This window comes from Mustela lutreola, chromosome 8, assembly GCF_030435805.1.
Source record: "Mustela lutreola isolate mMusLut2 chromosome 8, mMusLut2.pri, whole genome shotgun sequence".
Lineage (NCBI taxonomy): Eukaryota > Metazoa > Chordata > Mammalia > Carnivora > Mustelidae > Mustela > Mustela lutreola.
This window is the reverse complement of record NC_081297.1, coordinates 68,463,675-68,481,730: the sequence shown is the minus strand read 5'-3', so window position 1 is coordinate 68,481,730 and position 18,056 is coordinate 68,463,675. Positions and strand designations below refer to the sequence as shown.

The 18,056-nt window shown below is 35.5% G+C and overlaps 1 protein-coding gene across 5 annotated transcripts in view; it reads right to left on the bottom strand.

Annotated features, from left to right (window-relative positions):
* SCAF11 (SR-related CTD associated factor 11) overlaps positions 1-18,056 on the bottom strand; it is a 72,251-nt gene that overhangs the window by 18,966 nt on the left and 35,229 nt on the right. For all 5 annotated transcript variants that reach the window (XM_059185576.1, XM_059185573.1, XM_059185575.1 and 2 more), the window contains 3 exons: positions 15,877-15,954; positions 12,180-12,277; positions 9,770-9,831 (listed from right to left, as the gene is read on the bottom strand). In XM_059185576.1, the coding sequence (XP_059041559.1) occupies positions 9,770-9,831; positions 12,180-12,277; positions 15,877-15,954 (238 nt within the window). The remainder of the gene's footprint in view (positions 1-9,769; positions 9,832-12,179; positions 12,278-15,876; positions 15,955-18,056) is intronic.

Below are 18,056 nucleotides of genomic sequence, written 5' to 3'. Positions count from 1 at the left end.
CTATTTGTGATCTCTGTCAAATAAATAAATAAGTCTTTAAAACACTTTAACCAAGGGGTGCCTGGGTGGTTCAGTTGTTTGATGTCTGCCTTCAGCTCTAGTCATGGTCCCAGAGTCCTGGGATTGAGCCCTGTATCAGGCTTCCTGCCAAGCTTTTTCCTCTCCCACTCCCCCTGCTTGTGTTTCCCCTCTTGCTGTGTCTCTCTCTGTCAAATAAACAAAATCTTTAAAACAAACAAACAAACAAACAAACAAACACTTTAACCAGTTCTGGTTTTTGGCATCACCCATATCCCTGCCTTCTAGATAATGGAGGTCCTCAGACCCAAGTCTGCCTAAGGTTCTATGGTATGTAAACTGATTTTTAATTAATTCCATGCTCCCCATGAAAGGTTCAGCTATCTGCTTAGACAATTTTTTTTTCTTTAAATAAACTCTATTGGCAACACAGGGCTTGAACTCGTGACCCTAAGAGTCACATGCTCTACTCCCTGAGCCAGCCAGGCACCCCATCTGTTAAGACAATTTACCATTCGCCTCACACAATCACTTTCAAGTTTTGTGGACATCTCTTATTTGCTGTCTCTTCTCCCTTGTTCTCTGGATTTGTGGCTTAAATTTTTTTTTTTCTTTTCATTCTTTTGTTATCATTTTAGTAGGGTTCTTGGAAGGTTTAGGGAATTAAACAGGTCCCATGTTTGTCAATCTGCTATGCTTAGCTAGAAGGTTGTCTTGTTTGAATTCAGCACATCCTAAACATGTATCATGAAATACTAATGCCAAAAGATGTTTCATGAAAACATCTTTTCTACAATACAAACAAGTATGAAAAAGGCTTTTAACTTAGAGCCCATTATTTGGCAGGTACCCAATTACAGCTTGATTAATTGATTCCAAAGTTAATAAAGCCATAATTAAATGCTCTAGCATGTACTTCAAGAAGCACTCCATTAAGAAATGCCTAAATAAAAAAGGGATACTTTTTATAAACTGCACCAATTATAAACTATTAGTCCAAACAAAAGATTAATGTTTATTCCAAGTACATAAATGACTTAAAAAAAGAAAAAAAGTATGACAACTCAGTTACCTAGTGAGAGTTAAAAAAAGTAATATTTCCTCAACAAATCTGCCAAAGGTATGCTATCTAACCTTTCCCAGTATCTTCAAGTGAGGCACCAGTATTTTCATCATATGAAGAAACTAAATTAAACAATTTACCTAATTTTACTACAGTCACAGATGATTTAATGGAAAAACCAGTACAAAGGCCAAGTGGCCCAACTCCCAATAAAATCTATTAGGCCTTCTACAATTTTAACTAATGTATAATTTCTAATTCAGATAAAAGAATTTCAGTTTCATATGCTCTGTTCATTAGTTTGAGTAGTGTATAACATAAAGATAAATAACTTCAGGCATAAAGCCATACATAAATGTTCAAAGAACAGTCCCTTCCTGCTTCAAAAAACTTTAAGAAATGAAAGAAGTACACTAAGCTGCTTCTAAAATCTACTTAAGCAGTCCTAGGTAAAGAAAAAAGGTTTTCTCAAAAAGTTTTTTATAAAAAGAAATTTAAATCATCCTTAGGACACAATGGCTCCTGTTCAATGTAACAGGTTAAGTAAATAAAGATATATTTAATATGCATAACTTGCCACTAACTTTACCTTCACCTTAACTTAATCTCTTCATTCTTTGCTCAGTCATCAAGTGGTTAAATTTAAGGGTCCAAGGTTGCTTTTCTCCTGTATAAAGGCTCATTTCTACCCTAAACTTTGGGACAATTACAAGTAATAATTTACAGATTCTCTCAGTGTCTTCTAAGGAGGCAGTCTGTTAATTAAAAAAAAAAACTAAAAAATCTCATGCAGAATATGAAAAAAAATTTTTTTTGAAATTTTAACATTTAACCTTTTAATTTAGTACAACCAATGAAAACACACATCAGAAGGAATGTTACCAGCAAAGAGCAGTGATCGCACTGGAGCACTATTAGATGCTAGGGGCTCTCTCTGTTATTGCTTCATACTGAATGAAGGGAGGGCTGCTGAGTCACTTTCCTTTTTTTTTTAAAATCAAAATTCAATTAATTAACATAGTGTATTACTGTATTACTGTACAGTTCAGTGACAGTATTTTTAGTATTAGTGTATTACTGTAGAGGTCAGTAATACATCAGTTGTATATAACACCCATTGCTCATTACATCAGGTACCCTCCTTAATGCCCATCACCCAGTTGTCCCATTCCCCATCCCTCTCCGTCCCAGTAACCCTCAGTTTGTTTCCTATGATTAAGAGTGTCTTATGGTGGGACGCCTGGGTGGCTCAGTTGGTTAAGCAGCTGCCTTCGGCTTGGGTCATGATCCCAGCGTCCTGGGATCGAGTCCCACATCGGGCTCCTTGCTCAGCAGGGAGCCTGCTTCTCCCTCTGCCTCTGCCTGCCATTCTGTCTGCCTGTGCTCGCTCTCTCTCCCTCTCTCTCTGATAAATAAAAAAAAATTTAAAAAAAAAAAGTGTCTTATGGTTTGTCTCCCTCTGATTTCATCTTGTTTTATTTTTTCCTCTCTTCCCTTATGCTCCTGTTTTGTTTCTTAAATTCCACATATTGAGTGAAATCATATAATTGCCTTTCTCGGATTGACTTATTTCATTAAGCAAATACCCATCCACATTACTGCAAATGGCAAGATTTCATTTTTTTGATGGCTGAGTATTTTCCATTGTATATATACACCACATCTTCTTCATCCATTTATCCACTGATGGACATCTGTGCTCTTTCCACAGTTTGGCTATTGTGGACATTGCAGCTATAAGCATTGGGTGCAGGTACCCCTTCAGATCACTACATTTGTATCTTTGGGATAAACAGTGCAATTGCTGGGTCATAGCTCTATTTTTAACTTTTTCAGGAACCTCCATACTGTTTTCCAGAGTGGCTGTACCAACTTGCATTCCCACAAACAGTATAAGAGGGAGGAAAGTGAAAACTAAAGGTTAAAAACTCTTTAATGTTCTATTCCTATAGGTATGGTTTATAAACTAGTCTGGGAAAAAAAAAAAAAAAGACTGATAACACATTTCTGAAAGGTAAGGCAAAATAATCAAGGTTAATTGATCTATCAAGTAGAAAACAGATATGATGCTATCAAAATGACAGTTAATTTTATATTATTTTTTAGCTCAAAAGTACATCCAAATAAGACCCATCAAAATAAGATAATAATCTGAGTTATAAAAACTACAGACAACCATAAAGTGAAAGGCTTAAGATGGGTAACATTACTAATAGCATGCTTTAATATTTCTGTGTGGTGGGAAGAGATACCAGATACGGAGTCTGAAGACTAATCAAATTCTGGCTGGTCCAACTGTGAGCTGTGTGATCCTGGCTAAGATACCGAGCTTTTTAAAACTGTCTTAAAGTTTACAATTATTAATGATTTTGAACATTACATGAAGTACAAAAAATGACACCTACAGAGCAGACTTGACTAATGTTAAATTTAGCCATTTTTATTTAACATTAATCTGTCTCCTTCCTTTATTAAAGGAAACTACTTCCCGAAATTGGAGGTAATGTTCTCATGCACATTTTTATTAGTTTAACTTCCTGAATCTCAGTTTTCTATTTGTTATATCTATAGATCAATTATCTTCTGTCATCAGGTAGTTGCAGCCAAGGACAATCAAACTGTTAAACACTTAATGGTCACTACCACTTTGCATGATACCGTGGAAAATGCCATTTAGAAAATAACCACGAGAAACAGAATCATATAGAAAAAAAACCCATATACCCAAGACAATATACTGTATCTTAACTGTAAGTTAAAAGTTAACTATAAGGCCTTGAATTACTTTATGTACCACTATGGGGGAAGGCAGAAATGGACAATTAAATTCTCATAGCACTTTCTTTTAATTACAGAAAATTTCAAACAACCGAAAAGTAGACAGACTAGCATAATGAAATCCCCATATACCCAAATCCCAGTCTCCAAAATTATTAATTCATCCCCACTGTTAATTTATCTACAACCCTCTCAGGATCATTTAGAAATAATTCTGGACATTTTATCATTTAATACATAAATATTTCAGTATGTAACTCCAAAAAGACAAGGGGGAAAAATCCTTAATACCATTCTCACAAACAAAAACCCAGTAATTCCTTAATATCAAATACCCAATGCTCAATTTTCCCCAACTGTCCACAGTTGTATTTTTTTTAAAAGATTTTATTTATTTGACAGAGAGATCGAATGCACATATAAGCAGGCAGAACAGCAGGCAGAGGGAGATGGAGAAACAGGCTCCCCACTGAACAGAAAGCCCACTGTGGGGCTCCATCCCAGGACCCCGGGATGATGACCTGAGCTGAAGGTGGACACTTAACTTACTGTGCCACCCAGGCATCCCAAGTTGTATTTGCTTACTTTCTTTTTATGACATGTTAGAATAAGGATCCAAATAAGGTCCATAAATTGTGGTTGCTTTAATGCTTGTCTCTTTAATCCACAGTCCCCTCCATCCCTCTTAAACTCCTTGGAATTTTCGGACTGAAGAAACCCAAGTCATTCGTCTGTGTCTAAATTTTGCTGACTGCATCCCCTTGTAGTTGCTTAGTATGTTTCTGTGTTTCTATATACCCTATAAATCAGTAGTCAGATTTTTAATCAGATGCAGGGTTTTTCATTTTGTTATTACTACTGTATATTATCTACTTCTATAAGGAGATGTTTAATGTTTGCTGCTCCCTCCTTTTGTGATGCGAACAACCACTGCTGATCACTGCCTAGGAGCCATTAATTCACTACAGTTTACAAAATGCTGATATTCATAATCTGTAATTCCATGTAAAATTATGTGCTGAAATATTTCTTTAAAAAATTAACTTTCCTGGGCACCTGGGTGGCTCAGTGGGTTAAGCCGCTGCCTTCGGCTCAGGTCATGATCTCAGGGTCCTGGGATCGAGTCCCGCATCAGGCTCTCTGCTCAGCAGGGAGCCTGCTTCCTCCTCTCTCTCTGCCTACTTGTGATCTCTCTCTGTCAAATAAATAAATAAAATCTTTAAAAAAAAAATTAACTTTCCTTTATTACTGTTCAATTATCCTCATCTATCTATTTACCGCAAGGAAAAGCATGAAAGATGCTTTGATATTTTTCTTCATGTACCGGTTTTCAAAATAAATTAACCTCCTAGCATCCTCCTAAACAGATCAATTAGTGTGTTTACTTATAAGGTAGCGTGATGAACTCTTGGATTTCAACTTATCTGACAGGTCTCAATAACTGTAGTTTTATTACTCTTCTTTTTTTTTTTATTACTCTTCTTGATGCTCAAATTATCCCATTTTTGGCAAGAGGGAGCCCAAGCAAATTGATTCCTAAAGACTTTTTGTTATGATGCAAGTAGTGTTTAAAAACTTCTTGCTTTTAGAAAAATGTTCTAGACACATCTTATTTACTACCTCAAACCTGGAATCAGTCAGTCATTTATTTCAAGATGCCCTGGTACTTTCATTGGGAAATGGTACTAGGAGAACACAACCTAGGCACCAGGGTTGGGGTACACTGTTTTCCTATCACTTAGAAATTTTATTTTATAAATACTGTAACAACTCTTCCGTGTTTTACACTTCAGTGACTTTGTAAAGAATTCAACCAAAATTCATGTCCACCTGGAACCTCAAAATATTATGACATTCAGAAATATGATCTTGGGGCAGCTGGGTGGATCAGTTAAAGCCTCTGCCTTCAGCTTAGGTCATGATCTCAGGATCCTGGGTTCGAGCTCCGTTCGATGGCATAGCAGGCTCCCTGCTCAGCAGGGAGTCTGCTTCTCCCTCTCCCTCTCCCTCTGACCCTCCTCCACACTTGCACTCTCTCTCTCTCTCAGATAAATAAAATCTTAAAAAAAACAGAGAGAGAGAGAGAGAGAAAGAGGATCTTGGCAGATGCAATTCAGGTAAGATTGATATAATACTGGATTAGGGTGGACCTTAACTAAATTCAATGACAGTGTCCTTATCAGAGACAGAAAATGATATACAGGGAGACAAAGAGGAAGGACATGTGAAGACAGAGACAGAGAATCCTGTAATGCAGCTACAAGCCCAAGAATGCCAAGGATTGCCAGGAGCCACCAGAAGTTAGGAAGAGACAAAGAAGGATTCTTCCCTAGAACCCTGAAAAGGATTATGGGTCTGCCAATACTTTGACTTTAGAATTCTAACCACCAGAATGGTGAGAAAACAAATTCCTGTTGGTTTAAACCACCAAGTTGGTGGTTAGTTTGTTACAGCAGCCCTAGGAAATGAATATAGATCTAGGCAATTTTTTAAAAATAAAATCATAAACAAAAAATATACAGGTATAATAAATAGCTGAGGTATTTGTAAAACCTCCTTACATGTAGAATCAAGCTTTTTCTAATTACACACCTTCCTTAACTTACAATGGGGTTATATCCCAATAAACACACTGTAAGTTGAAAACACCTTAAAACGCATTTAATACACCTAACCTACTGAACCTTACAGCTTAGCTTAGGCCTACCTTTAACACACTCAGAACATTTCCCTTAGCCTATAATTGGGTAAGATCACCTAACACCAAATCTATTTTATAATAAAGTGTTGGATATCTCATGTAATTGACTGAATACTGTACTGAAAGTGAAAAACAGAATGGCTGTACGGGTAGAGGGTAGTTTTAAGTATATTATTTTGGTTACTGTTGTGATTGCATGGCTGACCAGGAGCTGCCTAACATCACAAGAGAGTACTATATGCTATGGATTGCTAGACTTGGAAAAGATCAAAATTCAAAGTACACTTTCTACTCAATGTGTGTCACTTTCACACCACTAAAAGTCAGAAATCATAAGTCTAACCATCATAAATTGGGGACCATCTATAAGATGGCCCAAAGATAAATGGTTTATTTGCATATGACATTCAAACATCCGTATTTCTTCAGAGAACCTCTACTTGGTTGTAGAGTAGGCATCTTCCATGTTCAACAGAGAATTCCTGATTATACACTCCTAAACACTGTACCAGCCTTCACCATTTTAGTAATCAGCAACTCCATTTTAACAATCAAGCCAAGACCTTAAAATCAACCTTATACCCAACATCCAATCCATCAGCAAATCCTGTTAATTTCCCCTTTGAAATACAATAGATTCAGAATTGAACCACTTCTCACTACTTCCACTAATACCTTCTCCGCCCAATCTACCATGATCTTTAGCCTAGAAAATGCACCTTATTAGTCTCTCAGTCCTCCTATGATCTGTTTCCCCTTAATAGGCAGAGTTGTCCTTTAATAATATGTCAGATGTTATCCCAGAAAGTACTTCCCATCTCACACAGGCCCTAACGGCCCTGCCCACCAATGTCTTATTCTTCCTCCTCTACCTATCTAACTCAATCACTCTAGTCATATTGACCTCTGTAATATTCCTTGAACATATCAAGGTTTTGCTCTTGTCACAGGGCTTTTGCACTTGCTGTTATCTCACTTAGAACGCTCTTCCTTGAGATATTCTTTATGACTTCATCCCTTAATTATTCTAGGTTGCTATTCAAATATAAACTCACCAAGAGGCTTTCCTTGACCACTTACATGAGATAATCACATCTATAATATCATCATTCTTTATCACTTTACCCTGTTCTATTCTTCTTCTTTTTTTTTTTTTTTTTTTTTAAAGATTTTATTTATTTATTTGACAGACAGAAATCACAAGTAGGCAGAGAGGCAGGCAGAGAGAGGAGGAAGCAGGCTCCCCGCTGAGCAGAGAGCCCGATGCGGGGCTCGATCCCACGACCCTGGGATCATGACCTGAGCTGAAGGCAGAGGCTTTAACCCACTGAGCCACCCAGGCGCCCCAGTTCTATTCTTCTTTAAAGCATTTATCACTACCTGTCATATTACACACATTTATCTTTTCATTGTCCACAGAAGATACTCCGTTAGCAAGCACTTTGTCTCTTTAGTATACTGCTATACTCCTAAGAGTCTACAACTGTGCTTAGCATGGTTTATTGAATGGGATGAGTTGATCTCAATTCTCTGGCTCTACTAGTACAAACATCTCACACTGAGTACATACTGTGTATGGATGGATTTAGAACTTAAACCTGAGTAATTTTCATTAAATACAATACTTAAATACAAACTAACTATGTTATCAGGTACGTAATCTATTTCAATGCAGGAAGTAAAACTGGCCATGTTAGATATATTAAATTCCCCAAGTAAAAAGCAACATCACAGAAAAAAACTAAAAGGAAAATCACCAAGTACCCTCAAATGAATCCAGACTTGTATACACATTTGCTCATAATTACCTAGGTATTAGTTAGTACTTCTGTAGTATCCACTCATAAAGCATAATGAGTATTTTTTACTATCCTAAACCAAACAAATAATTCAGGCATCTTAACAAGTAGACATAGCACTACTTTAACAGGGCTTGGACAATGTTAACCTTCTGGCAGGAATAGTTTTCTCTCTCTAAAAATAAAGCCAGGCAGAAGATAAACACTAAAGGAAATTACAGTAGTCTTAAAATTAAGATTAATATAGTGAAAGCATGCCAAATTATTTAAAGAAAATCTAAAACATCATTTAATCTTCCTCAGCCATAAATTTTATATCAGATCCTAGAATTATACCAAGCAAAGGCTATCCATAAAAAATGATGCTAATCTATAGCAATGACAGAAGAAGTTTTGACATCTAAAGTTTTTAACTAAAGAAAAATGCTATACGACCACAGAAGTCCTTATATTGCAATTTCATGTAATCAGTGAATTCAAAGGCAGTAAATCTGGGCATCCATGAACCTGAGAGATCATGTTAATTCTAATCAGCAAAAGTAATAACATCCAAACCTCATAATCTATAAAAAAATTAAGCTGATTATCATTTACTTTTAAGAACAGTGAATTAATTCTTTATATCTATAAATAGAACTTCATAGGAACCTAATCTGAAAAATAAATGTTCACCCCCCTGCTTATAAACAACCTATAGTAAGTTCTTCTTTGAAACAGAATCAATAGCCTGAGCCCTGAGGAGGAGTCACAAAGAACGGTGGTGCCATTTTTCTCACACCCTGCTGCAAAGCTTTACTAACTTAGAGAACCATGCACTAGAAAAGAACAAAAGACAGGAATATTTAACTGCTCATCAGATAAATATGTAAGAGGTGCTCCATTTCCAAACAGTTTCAAGTTAGAAGTGTGATTAGAGGCCAAACCACAACTTCTTCTGGGAACTGTGAATTAACTTCCTACTGCCATAGACCTCTCTCAGTAACTATAAGGCTACTGCTTACAGTTTCTGGCCCACAAGGTATTTTACCTTATCTCCCCTAAGCACTTCTGCACTAATGTATGGAGTAAGACCACATGCAGGCTGCTACCCACCAAGTAATTAGAAAACACTCTTTTCTCCTTTTCCTTTTCACACACACACACACACACACACACACACACACACGTGTGCACGCACACACACTCGCACTCGATCTCTTCCCTCCTTCCAAGCTGAGCATAAAAGGGGGGAAGGGAAAGCATAAATGATTACATGGCAACAGTTGATATAGGACTGAACACAATGTACAGAGCTCAGTAGAGCTCTCTGTATGACTATTTTCTGAACCAAAATGTATCTAATAAGAACTTTAACGCAAGCACTGAAGAAACAAAAAAGGGTAGAAAACACAAGTTAAACAAGTCACTTACTATGTGTCATCTTCAAATCCTTAAGTTTTGCATTTAACATATCTTCTTTTATGACTTTTTTTCTGTAAACATTAATAGAGAGGTGAAATAACTAAGAGAACTTTGTTGTTCTGCTCATTTTTCAGTTCACTGCCAAGCAAAATGAAATGGATTATGCACTGAGTTTTAAATTCTAGCAAAGAAAGAATGACCAGTTGCTACTCCCCATTCAGATGCCACTCTCCACTCCAATGACTTACAAGGGAGGTTCACTACCAAGAAAAAAAACACCCAAACCAAACCAAATAAAAAACCACAATCCCCTTCCCTGGAACTGGTAGAAAGTAACAGAAAGGAAGGGGCATCAGGGGTTTTGTACTGCTTTAGAAGGGAGAGGCAGCACTGAATGGATATCGAGGTGCTACAGAGACTACAGTGAATATAAGATTGAATGAAAGGAATGCTAAAACACCAAAGACTCCAAAAAAGAATATACTATAAATATTCAATAGCTGACAGGTTTTCCGCCTTGGGAGAAATTATGGAGGGGCTGATTTGGTAGGCAAAAGCAAATTATTATTTTGTAATTGTTATTTCTCTATACCATCCCGCTACCACAAATCCCTGAGAAAAAGCAGTTAAGCATATGAACTACCTCAGCTGTGTTAGACCCCGTGTATGACCCTGTTATATAGGACATACAGTGATGACCACTGCACTCTCAGTAAGGGCCAAAGAACTGTGGTAATTCAGAGGAAGCATAAAAATGTATATTCTTGACACAGTCATATCAAGTAACAGGAGATGTATCAAGAATGAAGCTAGCAGAAGTTTCTCAGAGTCCTAGGAAAAGTGTGCTACCATCTTCTCTGTAAACATAAATGCAAGAATCAAAACTGATTCCGAGTTAAAAGAAAATGTTAATAAAATTTGCTCTAATGCATTTACTAACTTGGGTTTATGGCTGTTCCACGAATCCCTTAAAATCACATACAAAGTTTTGTGTGTAAGTATGTTTTATGACCTGTTTTTCTGGTAGAAACTGTCAATAGTCTTCTTCAGATTCTAAAATAAGTCCATAACTTCCAAAAAGATCTAAAGATCCGCAGTGTTATAAACTGTGGCATGACTGCATAAATCTTAACAACTACTGTCAACTGTTTTATTTTATTCATTCATTCATTTATTTTTTAAAGATTTTATTTATTTATCTGACATACAGAGATCACAAGCAGGCAGAGAGGCAGGCAGAGAGAGAGGAGGAAGCAGGCTTCCCACTGAGCAGAGAGCCCCATGCGAGGCTTGATCCCAGGACCCTGAGATCATGATCTGCGCCAAAGGCAGAGGCTTTAACCCACTGAACCACCCAGGCGCCCCTGTCAACTGTTTTAGTAACTAAATAAATCTACTCTGTTAAGAAATCAGTATTCAAGGGGTGCCTTTATGGGTCCAAACTCTTGGTTTCAGCTTGGGTCATGATCTCAGGGTTGGGATATCGAGCTAAGTGAGGCTGCATGCTCAGCACAGAATCTGCTTAGACTCTCTCTCTCCCTCTACCACACACCCCCTACTAAAATAAGTGAATGAATCTTTGAAAGAAAAAAAAAAGAAATTAGTATTGTGATTAAATATACTAATGAATCATAGGTTTCATTATGAATTTGACAATATATATTGTCTTCAGAATACAATTTTTGGAAAGCTCTGAATATATGTCAGATCAAAATGGGCTTAACTTCTAAATGTACTGGAACAATTTAAGTATTAATAATGAATTAATTTCCAGTACACTATCTTCTCAATTTAGTTCAAAAAATATGTTAAATACCTAATAAACTCAAGTACTAAGCACTGTATTTCTAGGCAATTACATTTTAACAACAGTAATTAAAGAAAGAAATCCAAACATGTTAAAACATAAATGGTTGTTATGGTAGGTACCAAGTGCCTGCTACTATACAAAAAAAGAAAACTATAAAGATAATAATAAGCAGTTTCAATTATAACTGTCTCATAAAGAATGTTGTGCTACATCGTTAGTTATTTTCTACTTTTTGTCCATAAATACTAGAGTGGTGCTAACCAAAATGTGGTCAGTATACCAATACTTACTCATTATTGGTTTGTCATAAACAGAAATGAATAAGCTTTAATTTACACTGCTATAACACTTTTATTTTATAAAAATATTCATCTAAACAGATTACAGAAAAAAAAAAAACCAAAAAAATTCATGAATAAGATAGTTCAAATTCAATTCTCAGATTTCAGCGGATCATTTCTTAATATCAAGTGTGTGCTTTAAAAGAAATAATTAAATACATTTAAACGCCACATTGTTAAAAAAAAAAAAGATAACTCTTTATTTTTTATTATTAGCTACCTTCTGGTTTTAAACGTTTGGACTCCACTTATGAAGTTCATCACTAACCTCATACAGCTTTTAGAATTTTCACAACAGGAGAGCTGCTTCTTAAAAGAGCTTTCAGTTTTGTCTTTTGTTTCTCTCAACTGTCTTTTTACTTGAACCTAGAAGAAAAGCAAAATCCTTAAAGTGATAATCCAGCACCACAAATGATAGTCTATCAATTCTCCTCTGAAAGCATAAAAAAATTAAAGAAGCAAAATTTTCTGAATGAAAGGGTAGCCCAAACACATGCTTATTCATTCAAGTATCCTAAGCTTTAAGACTGGTAAGTGTGCTAAAGCTCCAGGGAAACAAAATAGTGAGAGGCATGTAAACAGAAAGTGCTCTTGAGCACAGATCTCTGTATACATGTAGGACTGAGAAATTTACTATTTGAGGATAAAAGAGAAGACTTTAATGAGTCAGTCCTAAAGAGTAGGAATTTGTCTAAGAAAAAAGTATTCTGAATAGAAGAATGAACATAGTTACAAGGAACAATGAGAAGCCAATGCAGATCGGTAAGAAAATATTAGCAGGATATGAAGCTGATGTAACATATTAGGAAGAGATTGTAAAGGGGTTCAAATAAGAAAATAATTCCAGGGGAAACAGTGAATAAATGGAGGTATTAAAGCATTGTAGAGAACAAACCAGTTAAGGAGAGACTATAAAGTCTGGGAAACCAGAAGAAAGCTTTTAGAGTTGTATAGCAGATCTACACACTTAGAAAAGATACTAGCCATATGTGGTTATTGAGCACTGAAATGTGGCTTGTCTGAATTGAGATGTACTCTAAGTGTAAAACTATATACTATTTCAAAGATATAGAACAAGATAAAACTTCTCAATAATTCTTTAAAATTACTGTATGTTGACATAATACATTAGTTATGTTCGATTAAATATACTATAAAAATTTATTTTAATGGTTTCTTTTTACTCTTTCAATGTAACTACTGAAAGTAAAAATTTTAAATTATAGTGGCTTGTACTATATTTCTATTGGCAGAACCAGTCTAAATGACAGCATGAAGGTCTACAAAGAAGTGACAAAAAAAGAATGAAGAGAAAACAAATTTAAAACATTGCTCAGGGCGCCTGGGTGGCTCAGTGGGTTAAGGCCTCTGCCTTTGGCTCAGGTCATGATCCCAGGGTCCTGGGATGGAGCCCCGCATCGGGCTCTCTGCTCAGCAGGGAGCCTGCTTCCTCCTCTCTCTGCCTGCCTCTGCACCTACTTGTGATCTCTGTCTGTCAAATAAATAAAAAAAAAAGACATCGCTCAGAAGGACTAAGCAAAGATGAGGGAGAAAGAAAAAAAGGAAAACTCCCAGATGAGTTCTGGATCTGTTAATGTTTACATTCCTCAGTATTCTACACGGAGATATCCAACAAGCAGATGAAAACATAAATCTAGTTCTGAGGAAAGAGATCTGGGCTAGTGATAGTTTTAGAAGCCATACAAATACCTGTAAGAGCTTATAACTACTGGAGTACTTGAGAAGATTTAGAGAGAAAGTATCCCCAGGACACTGAAAGGAATTTAAAATTTAAGAAATGTTTTTTTAAGAAGGTAAGGAAGGCAGAGAGATGAAAAGATTGTGAAAAGGTCAGAAAAGTAAAACATACATACAAAATTCATAAAAAGATACCCTATAAGCCAAAGAAAATAAAGGGCAGTCAAAAGTACCACATGCAGAAAACAAAGAATTATCCCAAACCTTAGTGAGGACACTTTTACAGAGGTAAAATGTTCAATATGAATTGAAAAACAAGTATAAAAAGGGAGTAAGCAAGTACAGATGTCTCATTCGTTTAGTTGGAAAGGGATAAAGTGAAGATTCAGAAGTAAAGGTCAAATGAAAATATTAACAACATATAGTTAGTATCACATAATAAGAAATACTTAAGTGACTAAATTAGGTTAACACTCCTCTAAACTTTTTTAAAAAAATTTATTTGAGAGAGGAAGGGAGAGAGGGAGAGAGAGATAAAGTGCCAAACAGATTGCGCTCAGTGTGGTGATTAACCTGGGGCCCAAACTCACAACCCCAAGATCACAACCAAGCAGAAACTGAGCGTGGGGCACTCAACCAACTGCACCAACCAGGCACCCCTGCAGACTTTTAATTTAAGTAAAATACAAACCATATTAAAGAAAACATAAGTTGTTAATCTAAGCAACAAAAACAGTATTTCACATAAAGCTACAAAATAAAGTTTTAGAGGACAGTATCTTTAGAAGCTAGTTCATGCCAATACATCTTCAGCAACATTATATATATAGTCGGGAAAAACAGAGAATCTATCTTTCAGAGAAGCCATGCTTTAATTTTGATCATAACATTTATATAGTATCTTTCTCCAAGACATACTAATTTATATAGATGCACAATTAACACAATTACAACAAGCAAAAAATTTTTTACATATGTCATATTATTTGAATTATAATCTCATTTGTTCCTTATGTCACTGAGACTCATCTGGTAAAAATATATCAAAACAAATTATAAATACCTACACTGAGAATACCTTATGCTTAAATAGTTGTATGTCACTTCCATACCCCTTTCTATTCATAAAGACAGCAACTGAGTTGTTATGGGCTTATCATGCTACTTGGGAATAGTCTTCCTCTCTACCCCTCATCAGTGGCATCAGGTATGTATATATTGAAAATTCCTTTTTTTTTTTTGTAAACTCTACCTGCAAATGGGCTTGAACTCATTACCCTGAGATCAAGAGCTGCACGTTCTACCAAATGAGCCAGCCAAGTACCGCAATGCATCATTCATGACTTGTAAATGTTATCTCAAGAAATCTTCTCATATATCTTATATAACTACTTACTCTCCTTTTGTCATTTCACCTTTTATTCATTAACTCAGGAATATGTTCCTATTTCTTTTTTCTTCTTTTATTTGTAAGCCAAATATTAATCTAAATACAAACCATAATCATGGTTCATAACCATAAATAACATCAATGAGGTTATGTATTTAAATGTGCATCTCATGAAAGTGATTATGATTAAGGATTACAATAAAATTGTACATAAAGAATAAAAGTCATCTGCCTATACTAACCCTGAAACTGTGAGCAGTCTCTCTCAAGATCTCTACAAAACCCCATATTCTCTAATTGCTCACTTTCCTTCAAGCACCAGCATTTAAAAACAAAGATACCATTTTATATTTAGTTTTATTGGCTTAACCTTCCAAACATAATAATGCTTTTCATGAAAAACAATTTTCAGGTCTTTCAAACTTAAGTTTTTGTGGGGTCAGTCTTTGAATCTCATATTCCATTTCAAACCCCTTTTCAATGGAAGAATATATTCAAAGCACTATCCAATTAATTAGTAAATGTTTCTGATATATAATCATCCTCACACTAAAAACATTCTAAAAATTTAAACCTCCTACAATTTAAGACTAAATGTGAAACTTCCTTTAGAGCATCAGAAGTCGTATTTTGTGGAAAATCGTAAGGTGACTACCATAGATATGTCTTCTTTAAGAAGGCAAAGAATAAAAAGGGTTCATAATTTTTGTAGCCTTGTAGAAAGGTCTAGGCTTGCCATGCTGAATAGAAATAATAATCACATATTAAACCTAAAGTTGAACAATTCATAAATATACTCAAACTGGAAATCTATTAAAGAAAATCATCTCAACTAAGTTTATACATTTCATACTACAAAGTAAAACATAAACCTTACCTTAACACAACCCTCCAATGCACTCAATTTAAACACTGCCTGAAATGGTTTTCGGTCTACAGGACATGTAGCCAGTATCTGAAAAATGATTAGCAAATTGTAACTTTACAAATGTTTCTTTAGAACAGATCAAAATTAAACCATAACAAATGCATTTATAATAAGTTTTCCACTAGAAAAGGAAACAGAAAAATAATTTCTCTTCTTTCAAAGATAAAGATAAAATACTTTCCACCTATACCATGTCAAAGTCTAATAAATAAAAACGAGTAATAAATATCCTAAATTTGTTCAATTCATTCAAACATTTACTGAGCACCTACTACATGCTGGCTACATAAGTGTACTATACCAATCCACAAGAGATAAAATCTCTGTTATCAAAATATAAAGATAATTCCATTAAGACCTGCTTGCCCAGCTGAGAACTACTGGTATACTGAAAGGAGAACTACATGGAAATCAACAGCTCTGTGACCTAAAGCACTTGGGCAACTCTAAATCAGCTGTAGAAAGGAATGACTTGGACAGGTCCTGTACAGATCTTAATATTCTATGACTTAACATTTCTCCCCAAATCAATTGTTTTGAATGAACAGTTACACCAGCAATAATGTCTCCAGAAGTAGTTTCCTATATATCCTTTAGGATATATCCCACACATACATGTATATATGGTGTATCTTTTTAATATACAGTAAAACTAAACATATGCTGAACCAAATTTTCCCTCTTAATTATGTATCTTAAACTGGTTTATATTACTATTTCTGAGTGGTCCCATTCTCTATTAATAACATGGTATGCTTAAGAGTTTTAATTTACGGGGTGCCTGGGTGGCTCAGTGGGTTAAGCCGCTGCTTTCAGCTCAGGTCATGATCCCAGGGTCCTGGGACCGAGTTCCGCATCGGGCTCTCGGCTCAGTGGGGAGCCTGCTTCTCCACCCCTCACCACCCCGCCTGCCTCTCTGCCTACTTGTGATCTCTGTCTGTCAAATAAATAAATAAAATCTTTTTTTAAGAAAAAAAAAATTTTAGTTTACATTTCCTTTTATAGTAAGATTGGGCATATTTTTGTATTTTTAAGTGCTTCACAAAGTTCCTTTTCTTTAAATTATTTATTCATTGCCCTTTGCCTAACTTTTTTATTAAGTTTCTAATCTTTTTAAAATTGAATTGTAGGCACTCCTTATAGATTAAGGAAAATAGTCTTTTGATCACTGTGATCCTAAATGAACTTTGATAAAATTATTTCCTATACTTTCAAAATAAATGTGCATCAACTATAGGAGTTTCTGTGATTACAGTATTTAAATATTTGCATAGAAATAGGTTTATATTATTTAAATTATTAAAGATACAGTATGTTGCCCATTGGTAGCATGATGAAGGGAAGATTCTATACCATATAAAAATACCAAAAGGTGATATTACTAGTGCTCATGGTTATAAAAGTAAAACAGGATTTTAACAATGTAACAGCAAAAGCCTAAAAGACCACAACATTGTAGTGGAATTTTGGTAAATTATCTTATATTCTCTAGTGAAAAATGTTGTTGGGGTGCCTGGGTGGCTCAGTGGGTTAAAGCCTCTGCCTTCAGCTCAGGTCATGGTCCCAAGGTTCTGGGATTGAGCCCTGCATCAGGCTCTCTGCTCAGCGGCGAGACTGCTTCCCTTCCCCTCTCTCTCTGCCTGCCTCTCTATCTACTTGTGATCTCTGTCTGTCAAATAAACAATAAATAAAATCTTTAAAAAAAATATGTTGTCATTTTTGCCTTTCTGGACTATGGAACATACCAAGATACACTTACATAAGCACAGGTCGATAGACTATGTGTAGCCTTTGATCATAGAATACATTTTCACAAAGCCTGTGCATCACTTTGAGAGCAGCCAAAATACAAATTGAGTTACTTTCTACTTACTCTAAAAAGTAGTTTTTCTCTTCCTCTTAAGTAGGCCTTGATAAAATGTTTTACCACATCTGAATTAGGAAATGTGACCTTACTGCATTAAATCAGTTCAGACTGGTAGAAGCCAGCTCCGCTTACTTCCAAGTAATAGGGATTTAGGATGCTATTACTTTCCTTACAGAAAACTTGACCCCTTAAGAAGCTTTGCAACAAGTAGTGACAAAGCTGTCCATCTTTTTAAATGATGCACTGCAAATATCAATTCTAG